General features: G+C 36.7%; 1 protein-coding gene across 3 annotated transcripts in view; it reads right to left on the minus strand.

Annotated features, from left to right (window-relative positions):
* Nucleotides 1-386: 386 nt before the first annotated feature.
* Nucleotides 387-27,787, minus strand: part of LOC104602747 (Thioredoxin family protein) — a 28,724-nt gene continuing 1,323 nt past the window's right edge. Inside the window, exons 3-10 of one of the 3 annotated variants that reach the window (XM_010266538.3) lie at nt 27,463-27,580; nt 26,567-26,628; nt 23,125-23,192; nt 21,071-21,132; nt 18,840-18,909; nt 3,216-3,339; nt 1,269-1,385; nt 387-616 (exon numbers count right to left, since the gene is read on the minus strand). In XM_010266538.3, the coding sequence (XP_010264840.1) occupies nt 521-616; nt 1,269-1,385; nt 3,216-3,339; nt 18,840-18,909; nt 21,071-21,132; nt 23,125-23,192; nt 26,567-26,628; nt 27,463-27,580 (717 nt within the window). In that variant the 3' untranslated portion in view covers nt 387-520. The remainder of the gene's footprint in view (nt 617-1,268; nt 1,386-3,215; nt 3,340-18,839; nt 18,910-21,070; nt 21,133-23,124; nt 23,193-26,566; nt 26,629-27,462; nt 27,581-27,787) is intronic. The other 2 variants (XM_010266539.3, XM_088894815.1) reach the window with 2 other exon arrangements.

Consider the following 27,787-nt stretch of genomic DNA (forward strand, 5'->3'; position numbering starts at 1 on the left):
ACTTTTCTTCCTTTTTCTCTCTAATTTTCAAATTTACACCTAATTTTTGAGGACTGATTTACATCTTAGGCGACAGGAGTCCAGGAGTCCTATACTTATTTTAATTGTGTAGGAGCAGTAGACAAGAAATTTTAGACATTAGGTGATGTTTATCGTCAACTGATGGCCCTGTAAACAAAACATGGTTATGAAATTCACCAAGTTAACAGGTAAGTTCTGTCCATCTGAATGTAGATGGCCCTGTAAACGGAACTGTGAAGCCAAGTTCTGTTTTGATGACTGAAATTTATGGGTAAATTCTAAACCAAGTTTTATAACCCAAAACAACAAGTATTAAAGCTATGGCGCTATATGAAGTACTCAGACTCCAATGAACAATGAAAAAATGACACATGAAAGAAACAGATTTCCAATTCCAATCCCTATTCCTGTGCTCTTTACAATATTTAACAATGTCATAGAACAGTGAGGGGATTAATAGCACATCTGATAATCATACTGTGATAAGAGAGAAGGCAAACTATTTTTCTGATGAATATGTCTCAAACAAATATGATAAGATTTTCTTGTAGTCACTCGCTTGAGTTCCAGTATTGGGATCAACAAGGTAAGGTACCTGCAAGAAGTAGTCAGCTCTGGATAAATGCTCCCAAGACCACGATGTTTGCGCATACAAGTGTCCAATTCAGTTTGTAAAATATAATTACAGAAATTACAAATATGCCATCTAGAAGCTAATGACTGATGGGTTCATCACATACATGTAGATAGGTCATTTCGTGCAATGGAATCTTTGCACTTGGGGCAGTACACGGTTAGTGAGGTGAAGAACATTTTATGAAATTGAATTAAAAACAATGAACATGCAGATACATCATTAGTCAGCAAATGATGCTGGTCAAGTGCATGCATGTGCACTAGGAGGCAGAACAAGGCTAAAGGATTGTATGAATTTCAAGGCTGAGAAGGCTGCCATCTAACAGAACCTAAGAGAAATTTTAATCGAATATGAAATGAATTAAAAAAATAGTTAAGATATTTTTCTTTTTTTTTTATCAGTAGATATTTTTCTTTTTTCTCTTTTGCTTTTTCAGATATATATGCAGAAATATCCTATTCATAAATTAATCACGATGCCCAAGACTAGAGCATAATTCATGTACCTGTAATACAATTACATGCATGTATGTGTTAATTGCAAAGACATTGAAACAATAGGAGTAATTTACGTGCGTGCTTGATCTGTACTTTTGGAATTCACCAATTACCTCTTTGGAACCAGATATCTCAAGAAGTAATTTGGACTTTGAGGATCCTTCTCCCACGTTTTGAAGGATGTAAGGAAGTTCCAACTCACAAAGTGCCTCACGCACAATCCGTGCATACTGAAAACAATAAAGAGATGTTGGCCACTTACACTTTTGTGGTATCTGGCAATAATGGTGAGATACTACCTTTTATAATGATGATGAGATACTACTTTTTTGCTAACACGACACAAGGCATAGAGTTAACCAAGATGCTGATTCGTTTTACTTCTCCCCTAATAGTAAGCTATTGTATAGTGTGTGCAGAAAAGTCATTTTAGCATCTTCAATCATAAGAAAAGTTTCATTGCCAAATATGGGGGGTCTTGACTAAATATGTGTGCATGCACTAGGGTTTTTTTTTTGTATTTGTTGTGTGTTGTTTTAGTGAATACACACACACACACAGAACCGTGTAATCACTAACATCATTCAAAGCCTCAGAAAAAGGGTTAGGATTGATTACATGGTTACGAGTGACTAATGAAGGCTTTCTATAGGTTCACTCATGACCTGGCAAAGGTTAGGGCACCATGCTGTGGTGCCTTAGATGGTGCAATGAACCTAGGAATTGCCTAAGAAGTGCTACAGGGAGAATCTTTTCATTCATTCTATGAAATGTTTGGTTGGTGCATTCTATTTTTCCTTTGATAGTTAAACTGAGATGGAATGTGCATGCATTGGGGAAAAAGGAGGGGGGAAGAAAAGGAAACACTCATCCAGTAGAAGAAACTACTATGCCAATGTAACTTGATTCACATGCTGTTTGACTTTCTCTTCTTTTCAGTACCTTCAACTTAAACAATATGACTCATCCATCTCACTGTCCTCGTCTCTCATATTCATATATGCTTAAATATAGATGTGCATTTTCTTAACAATTAGCAGAACATAACCCATTTTAATCACTAAGCTACATTGACCCACATCAATCAATCACATCAAGAACAGTAATTAATGACTAATCTATTGATTCTTTTAACAGTAAAATGCCAAAGTACATATTACAAAATGACAAATGAAAAGGCTAGAAATCAATAAAAACTTGCATGGAAACAGAAGCTATTGCACAGGATGGATAATGTTGATTACAATATCCTAATTCTATGAATGTCCCTTTGTTTTTTTGTTTTTGGACACAGAAAGGACAAAATACTAACTTCCTCATATATATATATATATATAACCAAGTAAAAAAACCCAAATCCCAAAAAGAAACCCAACCCAAAAATAGAAATCCTTGCAAACCAGCTAAACAAGAAAAAAACCAAACTGCTACACTAAGACAAAACCTAGACCCTACAATCCAATATAGACACCCACCGGAAACCTACGCCAACTACCCAAACCCACTAGGACTCCCACTCAAAAACTCTTCTTGTCAGATTTTTGAGAACAATCTTCTAGTCGCCTTCTTTCTGATCTTTTGTGTTTTTTGACGAACTTATCCGGGCAAAGACTTTTGAAACTGGAACTTGCTGCTGACTTTTTTCTATTCTTTTGAGCTCTGAATCTCCTAACTGTATTAAATGTTTTCACAGCTTTTTCCTGACTCCCCTATCTGAAACCACCATCCCTCAGATAAATCTTCCTGCTTCTTGAAAACATCCACGCCATCTCCAGCCACCCCTCCATCTCCATCTGCTTCTAGAAAACTTCCCCATATAATTAAAAGCATTTCTCCTTGTCCTAGGTTATTGAAATTATTTATTCTGTTGCACAATTGCAATGACAAAGATGCTAAACCTTTTCCTGTGATGAAAGATGCAGGAAAACTCTCTCTCCCTCTCTTTTTTTTTTTTTTTGCTTTTTCCGTCTCACAATGATGTGAAGATTTTTTCTTCACTTAATATAAGAAGGTTATTACAAATGTACATGACTACGTGGAAAGCAGGAACATTATCTTACTGGATTATTTTCAAATGAGAAAAGTTCCAACTTTTTAGGTGGTGGCTCCAATCTGGCTTTGTCCCAGAGCATCATCCCTCTACCAGCTCGGAGAATTGTGGGCATCCATCCAGTCAACAGTGTGCTATATATTACAAAAGAAACACTATTAGTATTCTGAACACCATATAGAAAAAAGCATTATGATTGAATAAATATTTCTCATGGAAACATGCAGCATTTTATAAAAATATAATAGAGTTACGAAAAGAATAATGAATTTCTAGTCTCGAAGAATCAAATCACATTTTTTTTCTGCTGTTCCATATTACATTAAAACACAGCTTGGCAGTGTGTAGGGGGCTATTTCTTGCTGCGATGGTAAAATTTCGGGCTGGCAAACATCAGGAAGGTGTATAATCCATAATACTGGAAGTTGGGTCTGTACCCAGTCCACCCATCTCAAGACCCTTGATAGCTCAGACCAGCATCGGTAATGGCCTTTTAATGAAAGGTCTGTCATCCAAAACCTTGTACATTCTCATTCAAAGCCATAGGAGTCAACAACATGAAGAACGGAACTATGTGCATGTGCAAATGCATATGTATCTCTTGTAATTTCAATGTCTTTGGTCAAGCCCTTATGTTATTACTTTAAAATAAAAAAGTAAACCTATACTTGATGCTGATCATGCTCATATCATTGTAACATTTTCCTTTGTTTGTTAACACTGAAAACCATTTTATCTCTTCTCTTTCATTTGCCAGTCAGGAACCAGTGAAAATTGATTTGATCTTAAAAGTAGAACCCAAGTAAGAACCACAAATTGCTTGCTCTTTTTATCTATGGATCCATTTGTCCTTGAATTGCACCAATACAATCCTTTCCCCATCTATATGCATGACTGTGCCGTTCTGATATTACATGTAATGCAAATGCTTTGTTAGCATTCAGAAGAAAAGGCACCAAATTAATTGGTTCATGGTTGCTTATTAAAGTGCATTTAAATATTTGATCAATAGCCTATGCATTCAGGAAAAAACCACTAAAAACAATTGATGTCACTATTGTTAAAGTGTATTTGATCAATAGCCCATTCTTTTTCTTTTCCTTTTTTTTTTTTTTGAGTGTGTGTTGAGGGGAGAGGGAAACAGATCAATGAATAATTAAAATTTATTAGGTTAGAAAAAAAATAAGGAAATTATAATAATCCTCTACAACCCAGGGAGGGGATAAGACCCAAAAGAACCTCAAAAGAGGCAAGCAAAAGTATAGAAGTGTTCTAATAATACAGATATAATCCTATCCTGGCCCACTGTAAATACAATGCGCTCCTCCTGAACCACACCCCCACCCCACCCCCGAAACCCAAGCAATACAAGCCACTAGGTTGACATATCTCAGGATCCACCTATACGCATGTTCATTCTGCAAGGCTCTAGCCTCTCTAGTATGATGCTGAAATGTTGTTTCTTCTCTTTTTTTATTCCTGTTTGTGTTTTTTTAAGCAGATCACTAGTTGGCCATTCAAGGTTTAAGACAAGTATATGATTGAGCTCTTGTGCAGTGTTGAAAACTCAGATGTAAAATGAACTGTAGAATGGATACACACACACTTTGGATTCATGTAGCTGGTCCCATATAGTCAGGATAAGGCTTAGATGATGATGATGACGATACAAACACACACACACTTAAAAACATAAATTTATGGGCTAGCAACACAATAATATTATGTCGATTGAAACATATTTAATTTAGTTTCAGTTACCGTTTTCCTTTTTGTCTATGATCTTTATTGTATCATAAATATATTCTTATATGTCCATAATATTATGAGGTGCTAACTTCTCACCACATTATCTTGCTTGATACAGGGCATAGAGACATAAGTTTTACTGGGGCCCTACCCCACAGGACTAAGAGTTTTACCATTGCATTTTTGGGTTATGGTGTTGTTCAGTTTTCAGAGAGTTTCATGGACTAGCTCTCTGTAATCATTCATGGAGAGAGAGAGACGAGAGAGAGAAAGAGAAGAAGAGGAAGATATGATTGAGAGACAAAAGAACCTCCTCTGGCTGCCGCCAGTTTAGTTATTTATATTAACTTAATATAAAAGGAATGGGAGATTACAAGTATGCCCCTGGCGGCACTCCCTAGAAACAAACTAATAAGAAAGAAAGAAAATAACTAACTGACAGCATCTTAAGCTGACAACCCACTAACAGCAACTATAAAATAACAATTAAATAATCCTCACAACACTCCCCCTCAAGTTGGTCTGAATATGTCTATCATGCCCAGCTTGTCACATAACTCATTGTGCCGCGAGTATTGAAGCCCTTTTGTGAGGACATCAGCGAGTTGTTCCTTGGAGTTGACATAAAGGGATGCAAATTTCCCTTTTTTCCAATTTTTCCCTTATAAAGTGTTTGTCCACGTCAATGTGCTTGGTCTTCTCATGTAGGACAGAGTTGTTGGCGATGTTTATGGCTGCCTTGTTGTCACAGTAAAGAGACATAGGATTATGAACAACAACTCCAAGCTCCCCTAGAAGATTTTTTAGCCAAAGGACTTCAGCCACCCCATGTGCCATAGCTCTATATTCAGCTTCAGCACTTGACCTTGCTACCACACTTTGTTTCTTGCAATACCCACAAATGTGCCATAGCTCTATATCCTCCCACAAATGTGCAATACCCACTCGTGGACTTTCTATCATCCACAGCACCTGCCCAATCAGCATCTGTAAAGACTTCCACCTTTAGGTGATTATGTTTACTGAATAGTAGACCTGTTCCGGGATACTTTTTCAAGTATCTAAGAACTCTCTCTGCTGCCTCCATGTGTGGTTTCTTAGGAGAGTGCATGAATTGGCTTAGAACCCCAATTGAATAGGCAATGTCTGGACGGGTCATGGACAAATAAATCAGCTTTCCCACTAACCTTTGGAACTATTTCACATCTTTCAGAGGTTCACCATCACAGCCACCCAACTTGTGGTCAACATCCATGGGAGTATCTACTGGCCGTGCACCTAATTTTTCTATGTCTTGTAATAAATCAAGGGTGTATTTCCTTTGAGAAATGAAGATACCCCATTCTGAGCGGGCGACTTCAATTCCAAGGAAATACTTCAGGGGACCTAAATCTTTCACTTCAAATTCAGATGCAAGGGATTGTTTCAATTTTTGTATTTCTGAACTCCAATTTCCTGTAATGATGATATCATCCACATACACTATCAATACAACAACCTGTTCCTGACATCTCTTCACAAAGAGTGTACGATCAGACTGACATTGTTTGAAGCCTACCTACTGAACTGCCATGTGAAACTTACTGAACCAAGCTCTGGGATATTGTTTTAAACCACAAAGAGACTTTCTCAGCTTGCACACCTTATTTTCACTTCCCTTGGCACAGAATCCAGGGGGTTAAACCATGTATACTTCCTCCTCTAGGTCACCATTTAAAAAGGCATTCTTTATGTCCAGTTGATGCAATTCCCAGTCAAGGTTAGCAGCTAATGACAGGAGAACCCTAATTGAGTTCATCTTAGCTACTGGAGCAAAAGTCCCATCATAGTCAACCCCATACACTTGAGTGTACCCTTTGGCTACTAATCTTGCTTTGTACCTTTCAACTGTCCCGTCTGCCTTGTGTTTAACTGTAAACACCCACTTACACCCCACGGGGTCTTTCCCCTTTAGAAGATCCACCAATTCCCAAGTTTGATTTTTATGAAGAGCATTAATCTCCTCCTTCATGGCATCTGTCCATTCGGGGCATTTTAAGGCTTCTGCAACATTTCTGGGAACAGGGATGCAATCAACTATAGATAGAAAGGCTCAGTACGAGGGAGAAATGTGATCATAGGAGACATACTGGGTAATGGGGTGTTTGGTAGTGCATGACCTGACTCCCTTTCTTTGAGCAATAGGAATGTCAAGATCATCCACAGTAGGAGTAGGGGTATCAGTAGGTGCAACAGGGATTGGACTTACTTCCTGGGAGTCTAACGGTGTCGGTTGCTCAATGTTTGGCTGCTTCACATCTCTATAACATTGCTGATCTCTACGGCGTGTACGTTGGAAGACACAAAAGGGAGCAAGGTCCGGAATAGAAGGAAGAGAGACTTGGCGGACCTGAACCTGCTTCTCCTCTTCCACACTACTACTCTCCCCCTAGGAGAAGCAGGGAAGAATGGCTCAGACTCAAAGAAGGACACATCCATAGACACAAAAAACTTATGACTAACGGGATCAAAGCATCGATACCCTTTTTGAGAGGAGGGATACCCCAGAAAGATACAAGGAATGGACCGAGGGTCTAACTTACCTCGAGACGGAGACAAATCATGGACAAAGGCACGACAACCAAAAACTCTCATGGGAATGGAAAATAAAGGGGACTGAGGGAACAACAACTGATGAGGAGCCATGTAGTTCAGCACTCTGAAGGGCATGCGATTGATGACATAAGCAATTGCAAGTAATAGCATCCATCCAAAACCTTTTTGGAACATTCATGTGTAACATCATCCCGCGAGCTACCTCAAGGAGGTGTCTGTTTTTTCTTTCTGCAACACCATTTTGTTGTGGTGTTCTGGCGCATGAACTCCTATGAATAGATCCGTGGGAGGCAAAGAACTCATTGAGCTCACCATGGAAATATTCTTTTACATTGTTGAATTGGAAGATCTGTATTTCAACGTGGAATTGCGTAAATACCATCCTCTGGAAGTCTTTCACAATTATTGGAACTTCGTCTCTACTACGCATAGGGAATACCCATGTATAGCGAGAGTAGTCATCGATCAATGTGATAAAGTACTTATATCCGCCCTCAGAGATTACAGTAGTAGGCCCCCATATATCAGAATACACAACATGAAAATGAACACTTGATCTTTTATTATTTGAGTGAAAAGTTCTACATTGTTTGCTCAACAGACACGTTTGACACTGGAACTCTGACACTGAACATGACTTAAATAAAACCGGAAACAAAGACTTTACTATTTCAAAAAAAACATGACCTAACCGACTATTCCACAAAAAAATTTGACTCTTATTTGACTGACTATGTGACTCTGATGATGACACTGAGAGACCAGCTTTGTTGTCGAGAATGTAGAGACCATCCACTAGGCTCCCTCTACCAATCGTCCTCCCAGAAGTTAGGTCCTGAAAAACACATGAACCAAGAAAAAAGGTGTCGACAAGATACGATTTGCGGCAAATTAAGAAAGATATGATTTGCTGCAAATTTAGAAAGATTTGATTTGATTGATTACAGATTTGAATAAATTTAGGAAAGATTAGATTTGAATAAAATTAGGAAATCATATCCTAGGATTAAGGGAAAGATTTAATCAATCCCTAATTGAGAGAGATTCTAGGAGTAATTGAGAGAGATCCTAGGAGTTTGTCTCTCCTATCTTTTCTTATTTAAGTTGTATGCTCAACATGTTTTATCAACACATTATCAATACAAAAGTGTTTCTTCTTCTCTACCTCTTTATTTTTCCACATGGTATCAGAGCTTTAGGGTCCGATCATGAATTTTAAGGCCGTCATGGTTGGCTCTGGTTCAACCTCTCCGGATGCTACCAGTGGTGTGACATCTTTGGAGGGAGGTATTCAGTCAGCGCCCATCTCTCTCTCTAAGAATTCTCTTCAGATTACCATTCACAAATTGAATGGAAAGAATTATCTTGAGTGGTCTCAGTCCGTGCGGTTGGTGATCGACAGCAAAGGGAAACTCGGCTATTTGAATGGCGAAGTAAAACCGCCAGCCACTGATGATCCAAAGTACAGGCAGTGGCGCTTTGAAAATTCTATGGTTATCGCCTGGTTGATCAACTCTATGGATCCTGTGGTTGGAAAACCATTCATGTTCCTCCCGACTGCTTGTGATGTGTGGGAAACTGTTAGGGAAACCTATTCAGATCTGGACAATCATTCACAACTGTTCGAACTGAATACCCGAATGTGGAAGATGCAGCAAGGTAAGCGTGAAGTAACTGCTTATTATAATGAGATGATGGCTGTTTGGCAGGAGCTGGATTTATTTGAAGAAGAATGGGAAAGTCCGAGTGACAGTGCTCGGTACAAAAAGAAGATAGAAAGAGGTCGGGTCTTTGTCTTCTTGGCTGGTTTGAATAAAGAACTCGATGAGGTTCGGGGACGTATCTTAGGGCGAAAGCCCTTACCTACTATAAGAGAAGTTTTTTCATAAGTGCATAGAGAAGAAGCACGATGGCAAGTGATGTTGAAGAATGTTAATGAAACAAAAACTGAGAATGAAGGGTCCGCTCTTGTGGCCCGAGGTGCAGACGTAGACGGAGATAAACGAGGAGGAAAGCAAAGGCCTTGGTGTGATCATTGTAAAAAGCCATGGCATACTCGGGAAACCTGCTGGAAGCTGCACGGGAAACCAGTAGGTTGGAAGAAAAAATCAGACAGTGACAACAAGTCAAGGGGAGATGTCCACGTGCTTTAAGTAAGCAATTCGGATCCAGGGCAGCAATCATCCTTAGAGTCTCTTCCTTTCACAAAAGAACAAATAGAGCACTTATATAAAATGTTTCAATCTCAATCGTTAAGAAACTCTAACCCATCCTGCTCTCTAGCCCAGTCAGGTAATTTTTTCACTACAGCCATTGCTTGTAGTGAATATTAGATTCAGGTGCCACTGATCATATGACCGGCACTTCACAATTCTTCTCTTCATATACACCCTGTGCAGGGAATCAAAAGGTTAAAATTGCAGATGGTTCCTTTGCTATTGTTGTTGGGAAAGGAACTATGTCTATTTCTCCTTCTCTAAACCTTAAAGATGTTCTACATGTTCCTAACCTATCATACAATCTCTTATCTGTCAGCAAACTAACCCTTGATCATAATTGTCGGGTTAATTTTTGGTCTTCTTGTTGTGAATTTCAGGATTTAACCTCGGGGAAGATGATTGGGGGTGCTAAACTGGATGGTGGCCTCTACCTCTTTAATAAAGGATCAACCTTTGGAAGGCAAGACCGACAAACATGTTTCAGCTCTATCTCGGTTTCTAGTGACAGTGGAGTTTTGTTATGGAATTATTGGTTAGGACATCCTAGCTTTCAATATTTAAAGCATTTATTTCCTAAGTTATTCATGAATAAAAATCTTTCGTGTTTTAAGTGTGAATCTTGTGAATTAGCAAAACATCATCGTGCTGTTTTTCCGTCCCAACCATATAAAAAATCAAAACCATTTACCATGATTCACAGTGATGTTTGGGGTCCTTCTAGAGTAACAATTCTTTCTGGAAAGTGTTAGTTCATTACTTTTATTGATGATCATACTAGGGTCACTTGGGTTATTCTTTTAAAAGAGAAATCAGATGCTGAAACTGTGTTTAAAACTTTCTATAACATGGTTCAAACACAATTTCAGACTCGGATTAAAATTTTTCGAAGTGATAATGGAAAGGAATTTTTTAACAATGTGTTAGGGAATTTTTTGGCTGAGAAAGGAATTGTACACCAAAGTTCGTGTAATAACACACCTCAACAAAATGGGGAGGTTGAAAGGAAAAACAAACATCTCCTTGAAGTTGCTAGAGCCCTAGGTTATCAAACTAAGGTTCCTAAGTATCTTTGGGGAGAAGCCGTTTTAACATCCACTTATTTGATTAACAGACTGCCTACACGAATTTTGGATTTTAAAACACACATACAGGTTTTCATTGACTGTTTTCCAAACTCTCGGCTAGTGACAAACATTCCCTTAAAAATTTTTGGAAGTGTGGCCTTTGTTCATAACCATGATCCTAAACGTTCAAAACTTGATCCAAAAGCACATAAATGTATTTTTGTAGGCTATCCCACTAATCAGAGAGGTTACAAATGCTTTGATCCAGTTTTGAAAAGGATGTTTGTGACTATGGATGTCACATTCTTTGAAGGAACCTCCTACTACAGACACTCCCATCTTCAGGGGGAGAGCAACAAGATGGTCCTTAAGTTGGTTCTGATTTAATGTTTGAATTTGTCCATAATGATGTTCCTCACAACCAGTCACCGAAAGAAAGTAAGGCAGAAAATACAAAAGCAGTGGAAACACATAAATTAAATATTAAAAATGAACAACCTTCGGTGATGCCATCTCAAAATAAAAAAGCTGAAACAATAGAAATGTGTGCGAAACAGTATAAAGGCCTTGTATATTCAAGGGAACATGTAGCACTGAAAAGGAAAGGCACTATTCCGCAGCATCAACAAGAATCTGATCTGAGGGTGGATCATGAAATTCATGATAATTCTCCAAAAATACCTAAAAATATTCCTCCAGGTAATTCTAATTCTTCCAGTCAACTTGATCTTCCCATTGCTCTTAGGAAAAGTGTTAGGTCTTGTACAAAACATCCTCTGTCAAATTTTGTATTTTACAAAAATATTTCACCTTCATATTGTACATTTATTTCACAAGTGTCTAGTGTTTCCATTCCTAACAATATCCAGGAGGCTCTAAATGTTCCTGAGTGGAAAGAAGCTGTTTTTGAGGAGATAAGAGCTTTGGAAAAAAATGCTACTTGGGAGAAAGTGGATCTGCCGGATGGAAAGACAGTTGTTGGTTGTAAATGAGTGTTCACTCTGAAGTACAACTCAGATGGATCATTGGAAAGATATAAGGCTCGCCTAGTAGCTAAAGGCTTTACTTAGACGTATGGAGTGGACTACTCTGAGACCTTTTCTCCAGTGGCGAAACTAAATACAGTTCGAGTACTCTTATCTGTTGCAGCTAACCCTGACTAGACAATGAATCAGCTGGATGTGAAGAATGCCTTTTTGAATGGAGACTTGGAATAAGAAGTATATATGAAGCCTCCACCTGGTTTCACTGAGAAGTTTGGAACTAAGGTATGCAAGCTAAAAAAAATCTCTATATGGACTTAAACAGTCTCCCAGAGCCTGGTTTGAAAGATTCACAAGGTTCGTTAAAAGTCAAGGATATAGTCAAGGACAATCTGATCATACTCTTTTCACAAAAAGATCCACCGAAGACAAGGTATCGGTTCTGATTGTCTATGTTGATGACATAATCTTGACTGGAGATGATATTGAAGAGATGAGCAGACTAAAGCAGAACTTAGCCAAGGAATTCGAGATTAAAGACTTAGGCCAGCTAAGGTACTTTCTTGGAATGGAAGTGGCTAGATCAAAGAAGGGCATTGTGGTTTTGCAACGAAAATATATTCTAGACCTCTTGAAAGAAACTGGAATGAGTGGAATGCAAACCTTCAAACACTTCGATAGAAGTTAAGGCTAAACTCGGAGAAGTTAAAGATGGGGTTCCAGTAGATGCAGGTAGATAACAAAGGCTGGTAGGAAGATTGATTTACTTGTCACATGCATGTCCTGACATTGCCTTCGCTGTGAGCATGGTGAGTCAATTTATGCACTCCCCGTACGAAGAACATCTTGAAATTGTGTATCGAATTCTTAAGTAGCTAAAAGGCACACCAGGAAAAGGACTCTTCTTCAAGAAAAATGAGAAGAGAGGGGTTGAAGTGTATACAGATGTGGATTGGGCAGGCTCAATCACTGATAGAAGGTCAACTTTGGGGTACTGCACATTTCTTTGGGGAAATTTAGTTACTTGGAGAAGCAAGAAGCAAAGTGTAGTGGGTAGAAGCAGTGCTGAGGCTGAATTCAGATCAATGGCTCAAGGAGTGTGTGAGGTTCTTTGGCTAAAGAGGGTGCTAGCAGATCTTAAGAGACCAGTGAGTTTTCCTATGAAACTGTATTGTGATAACAAGGCAGCTATCAACATTGCTCATAATCCGGTTATACATGACAGGACTAAACATGTTGAGATTGACAGACACTTTATAAAGGAGAAACTTGAAGAAGGAATAATTTGCACTCCATTTGTACCAACCACACATCAAGTTGCAGATGTTTTGACTAAGGGCTTGTTGAGACAGCCATTTGAACTTCAAGTTAGCAAGTTGGGCATGATAGATATCTTTGCACCAACTTGAGGGGGAGTGTCGACAAGATATGATTTGCGGAAAATTAAGAAAGATATGATTTGCTGCAAATTTAGAAAGATTTGATTTGATTGATTACAGATTTGAATAAATTTAGGAAATATTAGATTTGAATAAAATTAGGAAAGTCATATCCTAGGATTAAGGGAAAGATTTAATCAATCCCTAATTGAAAGAGATTCTAGGAGTAATTGAGAGAGATCCTAGGAGTTTGTCTCTCCTATCTTTTCTTATTTAAGTTGTATGCTCAACATGTTTTATCAATACATTATCAATACAAAAGTGTTTCTTCTTCTCTTCCTCTTTATTTTTCCACAAAAGGTTACACTACAGTTTAAAGAGCTTGTGATACTACTAATTGAAAGCAAATTTATAGGAAGTTGAGGGACATGCAATACACAATTCAGGTTAAGGCCATGGGGAAGAGATATTGATCATTGGCCTGCAATGGAGGGGAATGAGCCATCTGCAAGCCTCACTTTATCCCTTCCTAACAAAAGACTATAAGTCTGAAACAAGTTCGGCTTACCGGTCATGTGGTTAGAGGCCCCTGGGTCAATGATCCAAGGGGAACCAGTGGGAGTGACATGGAATGCAGAAGCCGTATTACCTGACGTAGATGCAAATGAAGTAGGAGTACTAGTGACTAAGCTATCCATCTGTCGCAAAGCCCTACCATATGACTCCAAGTGGTCTCTTAAGGAATTCATTATATCTTCCTTGGGGTCAGAATTATTAAGGTGGTCTCGGGTAGTACCGGCAACCTGAGTATCTTGGGTTACCACATGTGCTGCATTATGTGTCGTGTTCATCTTCTTCTAACCTTGCCCTTTACCCTATTCTTGGTTCTTCACTGCCCACTTGGGTTTCCCGTGAATGTCCCAACATGTGTCACGTGTATGCCGTGAGCGCCGACAGTGGGTACAAAATAACTTGTCTTTATCATCAGCCTTCTTGGTGTCACTTTTCTTCCCCATGTTGTTATTACTCATTGCAGCCAAAGCAACTTGTTGCTCCCCCTCGGTTGTAACCATCACACTCCGCCTACTTTCTTCCGATTGAACAAGGGCATATACCTCGTGAACCGACAGCAACTCTTGGCTTCCTAAAATCTGAACTCTCAAGGGTTCATAGGCAGGGTTCAGTCCCAACAAGAAAGCAAACACACATAGCCTGATAATGATCCAATTCTTTCCATACGAAAGTAAGGGCTGAATAATAGGAAGACAAACTACGATTTCCCTGTTTACAGGTTGAGGATTCAGCTTGCAACTAGTAAACCTTGGCATAATGCCTTTGCTCAGAATAGGTAGTTTTGGCCTGTTCCCAGATCTCACTAGCGGTGTCTGCCCACATAAAGTTCTTCTTCACATCAGGTTTCATGGCTGCAAGGAGCCAAGACATCACCATACTGTTTTCTTGGTCCCACCTATCATGTTCATCTGTCTCACTCTTGGGTTCTTTCACCCTTCCATTTATGTAACCAGCTTTTCCCCTTGCCGTTACATAAAGTTTTACACTTTTAGCCCACTCCAGGTAGTTTAGACCATTTAAAGGGGTAATGGGCATGGGAAACATCAGGTTTTCACCTCCCATACCAGCTGTGTTGCGGGTCGGTGTAACCCCCGATGAAGTTGAATCATAGTTTTCCGTAGAGTACTGCTGAATCAGACCAAATCCCACACAACTACACAACAGCTACAATCAGAATACCAACCCCCAAGAAATTTACTTCTGGAATGTGGAAAAGAAACAAAAAGACTGCTGAATCAACTCAGTGATGGTTCAGTCATTAAAACAGCCCAGTAATCAGTCCAATACCAGCCGTTAGAATAGTATACTATCAGTCCGACTACAACCCATACAATCTAACAATCCAGCATCCAAACGAATGTATAGAACCAAGAAATAAGGCCTTCACACCATTGGTCATAAAAAAAACAAGAACACATACCCTGTCCAGCACCTGTACGAAGGTGCCAACCAGAAACTAACTTCACAGCATCGAACAGATAAGAAAGGGAGTCTTTTTCTACATCGCCCTTCTTCGACTAGGGTTTCCTTGATATTACGACCAAGGAAGAACCCAAAGGAAGAGCCGCAAGTAGTCTACTAGGGTTTCTCTGTCTTCCACGTCCAAGAAATCAAAGAAGAAAAAGAGGACAAAGCAGGTTCAAATGGGAGAGACCGAAATTCTTTTATAGCCCAGAACCTAGCTTTGATACCATGTAATCATTCATTGAGCTCTTGTGCACAGTGTTGAAAACTCAGATGTAAAACGAACTGTAGAATGGATACACACACACTTTGGATTCATGTAGCTGGTCCCATATAGTCAGGATAAGGCTTAGATGATGATGATGACGATACAAACACACACACACACACTTAAAAACATAAATTTATGGGCTAGCAACACAATAATATTATGTCGATTGAAACATATTTAATTTAGTTTCAGTTACCGTTTTCCTTTTTGTCTATGATCTTTATTGTATCATAAATATATTCTTATATGTCCATAATATTATGAGGTGCTAACTTCTCACCACATTATCTTGCTTGATACAGGGCACAGAGACATAAGTTTTACTGGGGCCCTACCCCACAGGACTAAGAGTTTTACCATTGCATTTTTGGGTTATGGTGTTGTTCAGTTTTCAGAAAGTTTCATGGACTAGCTCTCTGTAATCATTCATGGAGAGAGAGAGAGACGAGAGAGAGAAAGAGAAGAAGAGGAAGATATGATTGAAAGACAAAAGAACCTCCTCTGGCTGCCGCCAGTTTAGTTATTTATATTAACTTAATATAAAAGGAATGAGAGATTACAAGTATGCCCCTGGCGACACTCCCTAGAAACAAACTAATAAGAAAGAAAGAAAAAAACTAACTAACAACATCTTAAGCTGACAACCCACTTACAGCAACTATAAAATAACAATTAAATAATCCTCACAACACTCTCTATTTGGAATTATTATTATGATGGCGGGATAGCAGAATGTAAGGGCTGGCTCTTAGTTCTCCATTTTTCTCCTCATAGCTTTTTTTCTCCCTAGTTCTTTATTTCTCTATTTTAAATAAGTTCTCCGATAATAATACTTTGATATGTTTTTATCTGGCCCTATAACGTGCTTGGAAATTTCTAAGTAGACCAAAGAAAAACAACAAAATAAAACAAGGATAGCAATTAGAGCAATGTAGGAAATACATAGCATTGAGTATCAGGTAAAGGAACCAGCAAATCATTATATTCAGTACCCATTTCTCCTTAGCATTATGATCTTAAGCTTCTCCTTATTATACTTTAGAAGCAGTCTCACCATAGCTCCTTTTGACAATCTCCTTTTCCTGCTGTATGAAAATTTGACAACATTCTTGTACCACATAGTCATCCAATTTAAGTAATCTGGTTATAGACAGTGTTATTCTTCTGAATCTTGCATTTGGAGGGAACCTTAGTCAATCAGATTAAACAATTGGACTTTAGATGGTTTTTTTTGTCCCTTAAGCCTTCAACTCTGCATTTTTAGGGTAGTCAGCAAAGTTAAAGAACAAGGCTGCAGATGATTGATTCCTTTATGTTTTTCAAAGTTACTATCTTTAGTAGAGAAACCATAACCATCCAAATAAAAGTACTTGGCTATAAATGCTATGTGTCCCTCTACATCTGCAATTTCTTCTTTTCATAGATGAAATTTAGAGACTGAGTGGAAGAGAGGACAAAATGATAAGAAAATTGTAACATGAGAGAGAAGACATATTCAAGGGTGAGCCTTGGCACAACTGTTGGGTTGCTCCATTGCAACCTGGGTGACCAGGGTTCAAATCTTGGAAATAGCCTCTCTGTGTATCTTCAGGGGGGAGGCGCGTACATCTGTCCCTCCCAAGACCTTGCATTGGCAAGAGCCTTGTGCACTGGATGCCATTTTTTTTGAGAGAAGACATATTTGAAGAGGATATTTGCAGAGAAACCTTCCACCTTCCTACCTATAGGTACATAAAATGATGGTTTCCTCTTCTCTTATTAGATAACCCCCAAAATAGATATCCTGGGTGTTTTCTCTTTTTCTCATTGCTTCTTATTTCTTATTCTTTTACAAACCTTTTCTTTTTCTTCCCCTCTTCACTATTTATAGATCAAACTCCTTAAGACTGTTAAAATTGTTTGGATTATTTAGAAATCTTTCTTCAGAAGGGGAGCCCGGAGCCTTCTTCCAAGGAGATTAAGCAGGGATTGGGGTGGTTATATAGCCACTCCTCCCTATGTGTGAACAATACCTGGCCCTCCACTTAAAGAGAGGGAAAGCCAGGTGTCTAACACTCCTTTAATGGCCTAAATGGGCTTTAGTTGGCTCATTTGCCTCCTTTCAAAGACATGGTCCCAACTCACTCAATTGGGTTCCAAACAGGCTTTAAATTATTGGATTGCACAGGCTTATAATTGTGCGCATTCTTTTTTTTTAAGAAAATTAAGACAAACCTAAATGTATCTTATTATAAATTTTCTTCAACATTTTAATTACCCTCAGTCTATTTATACTTTTATGAATTATGCAACTATGCTTTGTATTATGGTTGTTTTTCTTTTTAATAAGGAAACAGAGAGAAAAAATTTAGAGTGTTAGGCAGTCAAGAAACATGTTCAGAAGATGAGTATGGCAGAAATGTGAATGCTAAGATGGATGAGTGGAAAAACAAGAAAGGATAGGATCAGGAATGAAGCCATCCATAGAAACCTAGGAGTAAGCTAAGATGGTTTGGTCACGTGCATAGAAGACCACCAACAGCTCCAGTTAGAAGAAGTGATTTGTTACAAGTGGAAGGGGCTAGAAGAGCTAGGGATGTACCAAAAAGGACATGGGTAGAAGTAGTTAGAAATGATTTAAGCACTAATAATTTTAACAGTGGATATGGTTTTAAATAGAATGAATTGGTGAAACAGGATTTATGTAGCCAACCCCATATAGTTGGGATAAGGCATGGATGATGATGATGATGACTGATGATAGGAAAAAATCTTCAATTAAAAGATACGTTGTTTTTCTACCATTTTTCTTCTTGAGATCTATACCTTTTCTTTTATTTTCTATTTGATTGGCTTGCTTTAGCACCTCCTAGAGCATCACTTGTGGTTATTTCCCGACTCTTCAGTTTTTAGATAGACAGCATTTCTGTATCTTTTCCTTTCTTTAGGGAATATATATTATCAATAACAAAAATATGAAAACCTTGCACAAATGCTGCACTTATAATAAATAAGAAACATGCATGGATATATACAAAGGAGAGAGGAATTGGCTACATTTGCAAACTGGGATCATGACTTTTAAAAAAAGGATCGGTATGATCATTTTCAAAAGATATGCTTTTATTAAACAATTATTTTCATGACTAGGGCAATCAAAATCAGATATTTCAAATTCTCTGTTTTAGAAGACAAGAAAAGTAATAAATGGTGTAAGATGGTGGAGGTGGTGATAAACTGATGGAATCCATAACTGGAAATGTTTGTGTCATCTAAGTGTTTTTACTTGACAATTTCATTTTCAATTCATCAAAGAAGTAGTTCACACAATCAATAAGGTAATTAAGGGAGGCATTACCTTTCCAATAGCCCAAAAGAAGGACTTCTTCCTCCACCATACTGTTGGAATAAGTATTTCACAATGTCACCTTCATGCATAGAATAAGATAAAATGAATTACAGTTTATAGAATTCTTCTTACCAAAAAAAATTACAGTTTATAGAACAATGAACATTGGTAGTAATTCAAAAAGTGTAAATAATATGAGACATTAAACATGATGTTCAGATCAATGTTTTGAAAACCAAATGGAGGCCAATCTGTTCAAGGGGTGGGAACTGGGTAGTCCAGTTTTTGATGGATGCCAAAATTTAGTACCAGACTTAACTGTTCCATATGCCAGTTAACATCCAAATGGTCCAAAGCCTATTCCTGCCAGATGTTAGGACTTGGCTTGGATGAAAAAACGAAGATCTGTATTACAATGAGAGCAATCACATGTAATAGTTGACTCTAAAAGTCATTGCTACTTCTGTTTATGGTTAGTAGCAAATTGGAAATAAAGTATGAGCATGAAGCTTGAAATTAGTTTAAGTGCCTAACAAACTCTGGAATGGTTCTGAATATTATCATCTGTATGAAAAAGTAAGATCTTCGCACATTTGGAAACTCCAGGATTTATCAGGAAACCTACGTGGAAGCTGTGGTGGTTCATAACTTAGGATAGAAAGGCCTTTTCTAATTATTCGCACAAAATCCTTGTCTCCAGATTTCATTACCCATGAAGTCAGAATGGATGTAAAACATTTAATAAAACAGTGCAAGGAGGTAGATGTGACTTCCATCATCTTCTACTTAAGTCATTTCCTCGTAAATCATTTTAGAGTGAAGATCTGGATCTAAGCATAATATCTTATTCTTAGCCACCTTTCTGATTTCCTATATCAATTACCAATAACATCAATACTAAAACCAACAGGGTAAATTGCAGGGACTCCCTGCACTTCTTCCTTTTGGGGGTGTTACACTTAGCCCCCTGTACTATTTTTTGCAAACTTAGCTCCTTCTACTTTCATATAATGTAATATCATTTTTATGCCTTTAAAGAAAAAATCGGGACTAGGTGATATCTGATTTTGGTTAATGGAAGAGGTCATATATTCTACCATATCAAAACTATGGAAAATTACTTAGACGGTTTAGACCCATTGTTTAATTTATGAATACGCTTTGACAAACCAGAACATTGGTTCAAGGCACATCACTTGGATGGGCAAGATTAATCCATTGCTCTAGGAGACACTTTGATGACCTTGACTTTGGGGTTGATTTCGTATATTATTTGGATGGCCTTAATTAGTTGAAAGCTTGGTATCGCTTGGATGTTTGAGACTAATCCAGTGATCTTAGGACTAGGAAACCACTTTAGTGGCTTAGGTCTATTGATCTGGTACCTCATTTGGATGGGCTAAATAAGTTGAAATATTTTTGCAAATATTTTGGATGGATAAGATTAATTGACTGATCTTAGGAGGCCATTTTCATGGTCCAGATTTTTGGTACATATTTGGGTAAGATTTTTTTAGATTTTTGGTGCTTTACTTGAATGGCCAAGATTACTTGAAATTCTGTACGTTTCTTGGATGGTCAAAATTAATTCTTCACTCTTAGGAGAAGATTTTGATAGCTAGACTTGTGTTGATTTGGTACATTTTTTTGATGACCTAGATTAGTTGAATCTTGGTAAATCATTTGGATAGTTGAGATTAATGCACTGATCTTAAGAGACCACTGTTATAGCCCAGATCCTTGGATTAATATGTTACATCATTTACATGGATTTTTTTTTTTTTTGGAAATTTGAGTAATTTGGTACATCATTTGCTATACCATTTCCATGGCTTGATTACATGAAAACATTGTATATCACTTATATTTCCAAGACTGATCTTTAGTCATGAGTTCAATGGTCTATATCTTTTAGTTAGAAATATGATTGTGTAAATAGAAAATTTTTCATATAAAGTAAAACAAGCATTTTAAGGTTTTAGAAATGTCTAACTATGCACATGATATACACATGGGTATATACTATCAACTCCTTTGATGGAATGGCAATGGAAGGGGTTAATTGTAATAATATGAAAATACAAAGGGCTAAGTATAGTAAAAATAATACAAGGGGCTAAGTGTCACAACCCCCGAAGTACAGGAGTTCCCTGTAATTTACCCAAACCAATAACCTAGGCCCTAATAATTAGACATGAGATTCCAGGATTATACTTTAGAAATATAGATTAGTTGCTCACCACTTTCATACATTGAAACACCGGTATTTGGATCAATGAGGAAAGGGAACCTGCAAAAAATTCTTAGCAGCTACAAACTAAATTCAAGAAATAAGAAATCAGAGCAACCTTCACATGAAATTGGAGATCTATAAATTGAATCTTTAATGAAAAGGAAAACATTTTTGAATAAAATAAGAACACAAGGAAAGCACGTTGAGCTCAGTGTTGCATGGACTCCCCTAAATGGATAACATGTGCTGGACACATGTCCAAGTCCAACACTCCACAGATTCTTGAGGGCACTTCTACATACATTTCCTTTTTTTATCTCCTATCTTTTTTTGATTGGAAGTGGTAACTTTCAATTGAAGTATTACAAAAGCTGAAAGACAGATTACAAAGCAGTACAAAAGAGCTTCCCCTACTTGTTCCTTGTTTAGCTAAGCTGTCAACCATCTCATTGGCTGATCTTCTAATCCATTTGAAACTGACATCACTCTCCCTTGAAAGACAAAATATCTCCATCACAACCTGCCTGTGGGTCCATGCCCCCAGATTCCTTGTTTGCATCCACCCTATCACTAACTTCGGGTTGTCTTCCACTTCTAAATGTTGGACACCCAACTGTTTAGCCAATCTTAAGCCTTGAAGGGGGGCCAAAATTTCTGCTCTAAGTGAGGTTCCCATCCTATTGAACCAGAGCCACTACATTTCCTTCCCCATCTCTAAAAATTCCTCCAATACCAAAAGGTCCCAGGTTGCCCATTAAGCTTCCATCAAAGTTAAGTTTTATTCTTTGAGATGTTGGAGGGACCCAAACCTCCTGAGTTGTAGCCTTGATAGTTGAAATCATTACTACTTCATTCCATCCCGCAAGTATGTCCGTCACGAGAAACTCCTTAAACAGCTCACTTGTTTTATCCCAATTTGCTACTTTGAAGGTGATATTTTCTATTATCTCCTAGCTTATTTGACACAAATGAACAGCTAATCTACAAGATGAATCCATTTTTTATATCAAACGTAGTGTTTTAAAAGTGCAAGGCACAAAAAAAGGCGTAGGGGTCAATTTGCGCCCCCAAGGCGCGCACCTTTTTGAAGCAAGACACAAAAATTAAAACAAAATGCTAAAAAATAAAAAAAAAATCAAAAATAAAAAAATATTAAACATAACATTAATAAAAAATATATACTTAAATTTTAAAATAAATATTTTAAAAAAGTAAAAAAACCAATTATCTAAAATTAAAATACATACACATAACATGTAAAGCATATTCAAATGAGAATTTAAAAATATAATCAAACATATAAAACATTTTCGAGCGTGTAAAACCCATAATCTCTTTTCTTCTTCAATTGCATTACTTCAAGTAGCCAATGTGATGTAAAGCATATTACATTCTTGATTCTACGAGCTGTCTTTGTGCCACACCCCTCGAGGCAAGCCCAAACAAGTCCATGTTAGGGTCTTAAATTCTTAATTCTCACACAAAAAATAATGATTTTATAATTTTGATTGCTCTTGAAGAAGATATTTTATTAGGATGAATGAATGAACAACATTACCAAATAGGGGGTTCTCAGAGCTTCGGTGCCCAGCCGCTAAGTTCAAAAAAAGCAAAAAAAACGTCAACTTTTCAAAAGGCACACGCGTAGGTGTGCCTTTTAAATTACTGATCAAACGTCACTTAGCAACAAAAAAACATGAATAGTTTTAATAGTATATACTTTTCCATATAGGTGCCCACAAGTCCATGTTTTCTCATCAATGAGACTCTTGGAAACATGTTGCATTCCAACCCATGTCTGTCTCCATGCAACACTGGTTTAGATGAAATATACATTCTATCCATCCTAAAGGCCAATATTGAAGTTTCCAAGGTGATAAAACTGCCTTGAAATAATAGGTACCACCTTTATCCTGGATGATGAATCAGAAATGACAAAGCAGTGGCTGGCTCAAGTATATGGGATTCAATATGCCTCAGGCCAATCTCTGATGATTTATTTATACATCAAAATAACTCATAAATGTTTCACTAGACAAACTTCAATAAGATATTACGTACTGTTCCTTGCCACCATAGCTTTTAACCATCTCCCTATGTCTTAAAGAACCTTTTGGGCAAGGATAGACCTGCATAATCACCAAAGTGACATGTCTAATCAGAACCAAGGTAATATAAGAAAAGTAGATAATAAGAAATAATACAAGCATTTCACCCTTCCACCTCCCTAAATTAATTTCTCATGATACATTTACCTGAGGGTGAAATTTAAACCTCCTGTAATAAAAAAGAACTTCCAAAAGCTCTTGTTATTTCTGCAATATTTCAATATGTGTTTCTGTGTGTGTGTGAAATTTTCAATTTGTTATGTGAAAAAATTATAATTTTAGAAAAATATTGAGGAAATTTCACTATTTTGCCAAAGACAATTGGAAACAATTAAGAGGAACAGAAAAATGCTAAAATGACTTTTCTGCATAAATTAATTGAAAAGGGTATTTGGATTTATTGATTCTAGACATTTGAATCAACAAATTTAATTATGCTTTCAGAACATAAAGACCTTTTAAATTTTAAGTTGAATAATTATTTTGATAATAATTAATTTTTAATAATAATCATAGTTATAACTAAAGAATTACTTATGATAGAGATTATTTAAAAGAACTTCAAGGTAAAGGAGTTAAGATGTAAAAGTTATATTTGATTCTCAAGGATATTCACTTTGCATGATAATAATTAGATTTTCCTATTGATGCCTATTTAGGATTTTTAACCTTCTATTATTTGTTGCATGCAGTGAATTGTTAATTTTTCTAGGTTGAGTAATTTAATTATTACGTCTTTTAACATTTCCTGAAGTTTCCTAAATATTTCCATCGATTTATACTATTTCTACAATTCACTATGGTTCAAATAAATTCAATTAAGAATTAGTTCTCTACTTTGTCTTTTTTTTTGTTTATATTTTGTTTTGCCAAGGGAGTCTTTTTCCAAAGCCCTTACTAGAAAATGATTTATTTGCGTTATTTAAGACTAGAAATTGAGTTTATTTTCCATCATATGTAGGTTAAAAAGCCATTGTATGTGGATTTGCTTGACTTTCAAGTCAAACATGATTATATCTTCTTAGGCTTCTATTGTATAAGTGGTAAATTTTATTGTTTTAGGTACATATATGGTAGATATAGATTAAAAATAGGATAAAATCACTTTCCTATATATATTTAGCCTTTTAATATATCTATATTTAATTTTTTTGATAAGTTTGTAAAAAATAGAAATAATCTTATGATTTACAATATGATTCACAATTTGATTTTGATTCGATTCAACTTTCTCTGCAATGTACAATACGACTACAATTTTCAAAACATTATTCTCAAGTCATTTGTCACATCAATGACTTAATCACTTGCTCCATGTTATCAACTCTGGAAATTTTTACCATTACTGGAAATTGCATAATGGTATTAATGTATTATTGGGCATGTATGAGTGTTCTCTTTCATTTAATTCTATAACACATGGTATAACTATTTTCTTTCTACACTACCTCCTTTCCCTTGTTTTTCCAATTTTATTATGTGGAAATTAAGATATTACTGGAAAAAAGAAAAAAACAATTCAATGATTGGGGACGAAATGGTGTATTTAATGCATTTTTTTATAGATAGGATATCACATTTCCATTAAAACAAAAAGAAATTACAAGAACAGTCCCTTGGGAAAGCCCAAGATAATGCCTCTCCAAACATGAAACACATAAAACACATAAAACACATAAAACACATAAAGCACATAATCTAAAGTAAAAAGTACATGAGTACTAATACAAAATTACAGTTGAGCCCAAAAAAGTGTTTCCCTATTTGTCCCTTGTTTTGCCAAGCTATCAGCAAAGGCATTAGCTGATCTCCCCACCCACTGTACAGTAACAGACATATTCCTTATCAACCATTTGTATTTCTTTAGCTCATTCTTGTAGCCCCACACAACGTCCTCCAGATTATTTAACTACTCCACCACTACCTTAGAATCCCCTTCAATCAGAAACTGCTCCACACCCAATTCTTTTGCAAGGAGGACCCCTTGTATAGTATTTAATGCATTTCTTCTACCATAAAAATGACCTCCTTCACCTGGCTTAATCCTAATCTCTAAGTTGGAGTCAAACACACGCACACACAAACACATTCAATTGCTAAATGATAAGACAGAGATTCCTCTAACCTCCTAAAATTTTAGGAGGTTCTAGAGGAAGTGGAAGTGAGATGCTCTTAGCTTATGCATGCCCTGCGGAATCAGTGATTCTTTCTTACTAGATTTTGGAAGGAATATTATTAAGAGGAATTCCTAGATTGGATATCATTATTGAATGAAAGAAAGATGCTTCTTTCAGGTCCATGGAAGTTTAGCCAGTCCCTTAGAAAGGCAAGGTCTTTCATGTCCTGGCTAAAACCCTCATTTCACCAGGCTTCGATATCAGTTTAACAGATAATGGTTAATCTCACATAGAGGGAGTGATAAGGGGCGATTTGTATTGGGGATCCATCCTGTTGGTTAACAATTTGGATGATTTTGTACATTAAATTACAGTTTTTGATTGTTTTTGTGTATAAGATTACAATGACCTCCTTTTTCTGTCCGTGGAGCCCTCAACATGCCTCAGGTTATATTTTTGAAAGCTTGAAGGCTTTCCATGTCCCTGCCCAATTTTATTACAATTTTGTAACTAAATGATAAAAAGTTAAGTTGAGTAATTATCTTATTTATCAAAAAAAAAAAAGTTGAGTAATTATCTTAGGAAATTTGTAGTGTGTTCATTCATTTGGATAACCTATCATGTCTAAAAAGGTTTATTGTCCTCATGGTGTCCCTTATGAGTTACTTGTTAAAATATCTCACTACTTGATATCTTTCATTTTTCTCTCATTCTATAGGTGTTTATAGAACTTCCTTTCACAGGTGGACACTGACAGAAAAAAAATAAAGCAACCAATCTGGAGCACATAGTAGTGTTTTTCTATAATCAATTCTAAGAAGGTAAAAGTGAATTTTAACTCAACTTATAGATGAAGGAAACTATGTTTTTTGTGACTGCTAGATTACGGAAAAAGTAGGTTACAGATTGACTATGGAATTTTACTATTTTATTCATTAGGAAAGTCAACTATGGAAGCTTTTCTTTATTTATTTATTTCTTTTTTATGAATAAGTTGGGAACAATCCACAATGTCAAGGTTTAGGTTCATTTAACATTATTTAGGATCAAACCCAGCTCCAGACACTTTCTTGAGTCTCATGATAATAAAAAGCAAATAATCCTAGAGAATGCCCATAGAAAGCATCCACTGCAAGAGAACCATCCCATAACCACCTCATAAAAATCTAAGAAAAAAAAAAGAAAGAATAATCAACTGTAGCAACAACATAAGAAACTTTGAAAAAATGAAATAAAAATGTAAATTGGAAATCATTATATAAGTATTCACTAAGTCACCTCTACAGAAAGATCCAGCTCAGTCATGGCCTCTCGAACTCTCCTGCAGAAAGGGCATGCCTCTGTTGACAAATAATATTAACACATAACTTATGCATCATTAAAATCCTAAACTAAAAATATAACAAATAAAAAGTTAAATAAAGTTAGTGAATGTAGTAAAAAAGTAAGTCTGAGGAGATGGAGTGAACTGTCACATATTGATTAAAATGCTGGCTGGAGATAGGAGACTCCCTAGTAGGTATTAGATGGATGAAAGAAGATATCTCTAGTCCATAGTTGTACCTTTACTCTATAGAGAAATCCATGGTTTGGCATTCATCATGATGAACACCTCATTCAGGTGGGTTCAAAGGTTGAACATGTTGACAGACTCGTTGGCTAGAGAGAGGGCCAATAGGGATTAATTGTATTGGAGTTGTGCCTGAGAGGGTAGGACAGGTTGTGCATATGGATAATATTGCTTGTTGGGTGTGCTGGATGATCTAGCCTAGCACATATCTTACTTCTATTTTCCCTTTTTCTAATAAAATTCACATTAATGTGTTACTGATCAAAAAGATTAAAATGCTGGCTACAAAATAATATCTGTTAAAACAGTGGTTTGTTTGCCTTCAGAGTTTCACCTGAACTAAAAGACATCCCGAGTGCCTCATGAGTCATGACATATTTACATTATCTAAGAAATAAATTGCACACCAAAAAGTAAATCATATTTATAATATCTCTAACCTTCTTTGTTTTGCAAATCCAGGTGAGCTAATGATTAGTGGAAGAATATGCATCTTGGAACCAGATCTATGTAAGTTAATACTCAGTAATCTGTTATTATCAATATCCAGAGCTCTGTGAAAATTGTGTGGAAATTAAAAAAAAAAAAAAAAGAAAATCATTACCAAATTCAAAGAGTTGCAAACACATAGGAGGTTCTTCTTTAGCAAGCTCTTGGTCATTAGGTAGAGATCTTGAACCCCATGGATATCTTGCCAATGTAGATAATGAAGATGTTGCTACCTATTATTGAACAAAAGGAATGCAAATATCAGGATCAATTTAAAGTAGTAGATATCTTTTAGAAAATAGAAAGCTCCAAGTAGTGAATGAAATACAGATGATAACAAAAAAGAAAAAAATCCTGACACTCCTCTATCCAGCAGGGCCCCCAAATCTTTAAAAACCCTTAATAGGACTTTATACAATTCAAAGTAAGAAACTCATTAC

The sequence above is a fragment of the Nelumbo nucifera genome, chromosome 1 (assembly GCF_055504915.1).
Source record: "Nelumbo nucifera cultivar China Antique chromosome 1, China Antique-T2T, whole genome shotgun sequence".
NCBI lineage: Eukaryota > Viridiplantae > Streptophyta > Magnoliopsida > Proteales > Nelumbonaceae > Nelumbo > Nelumbo nucifera.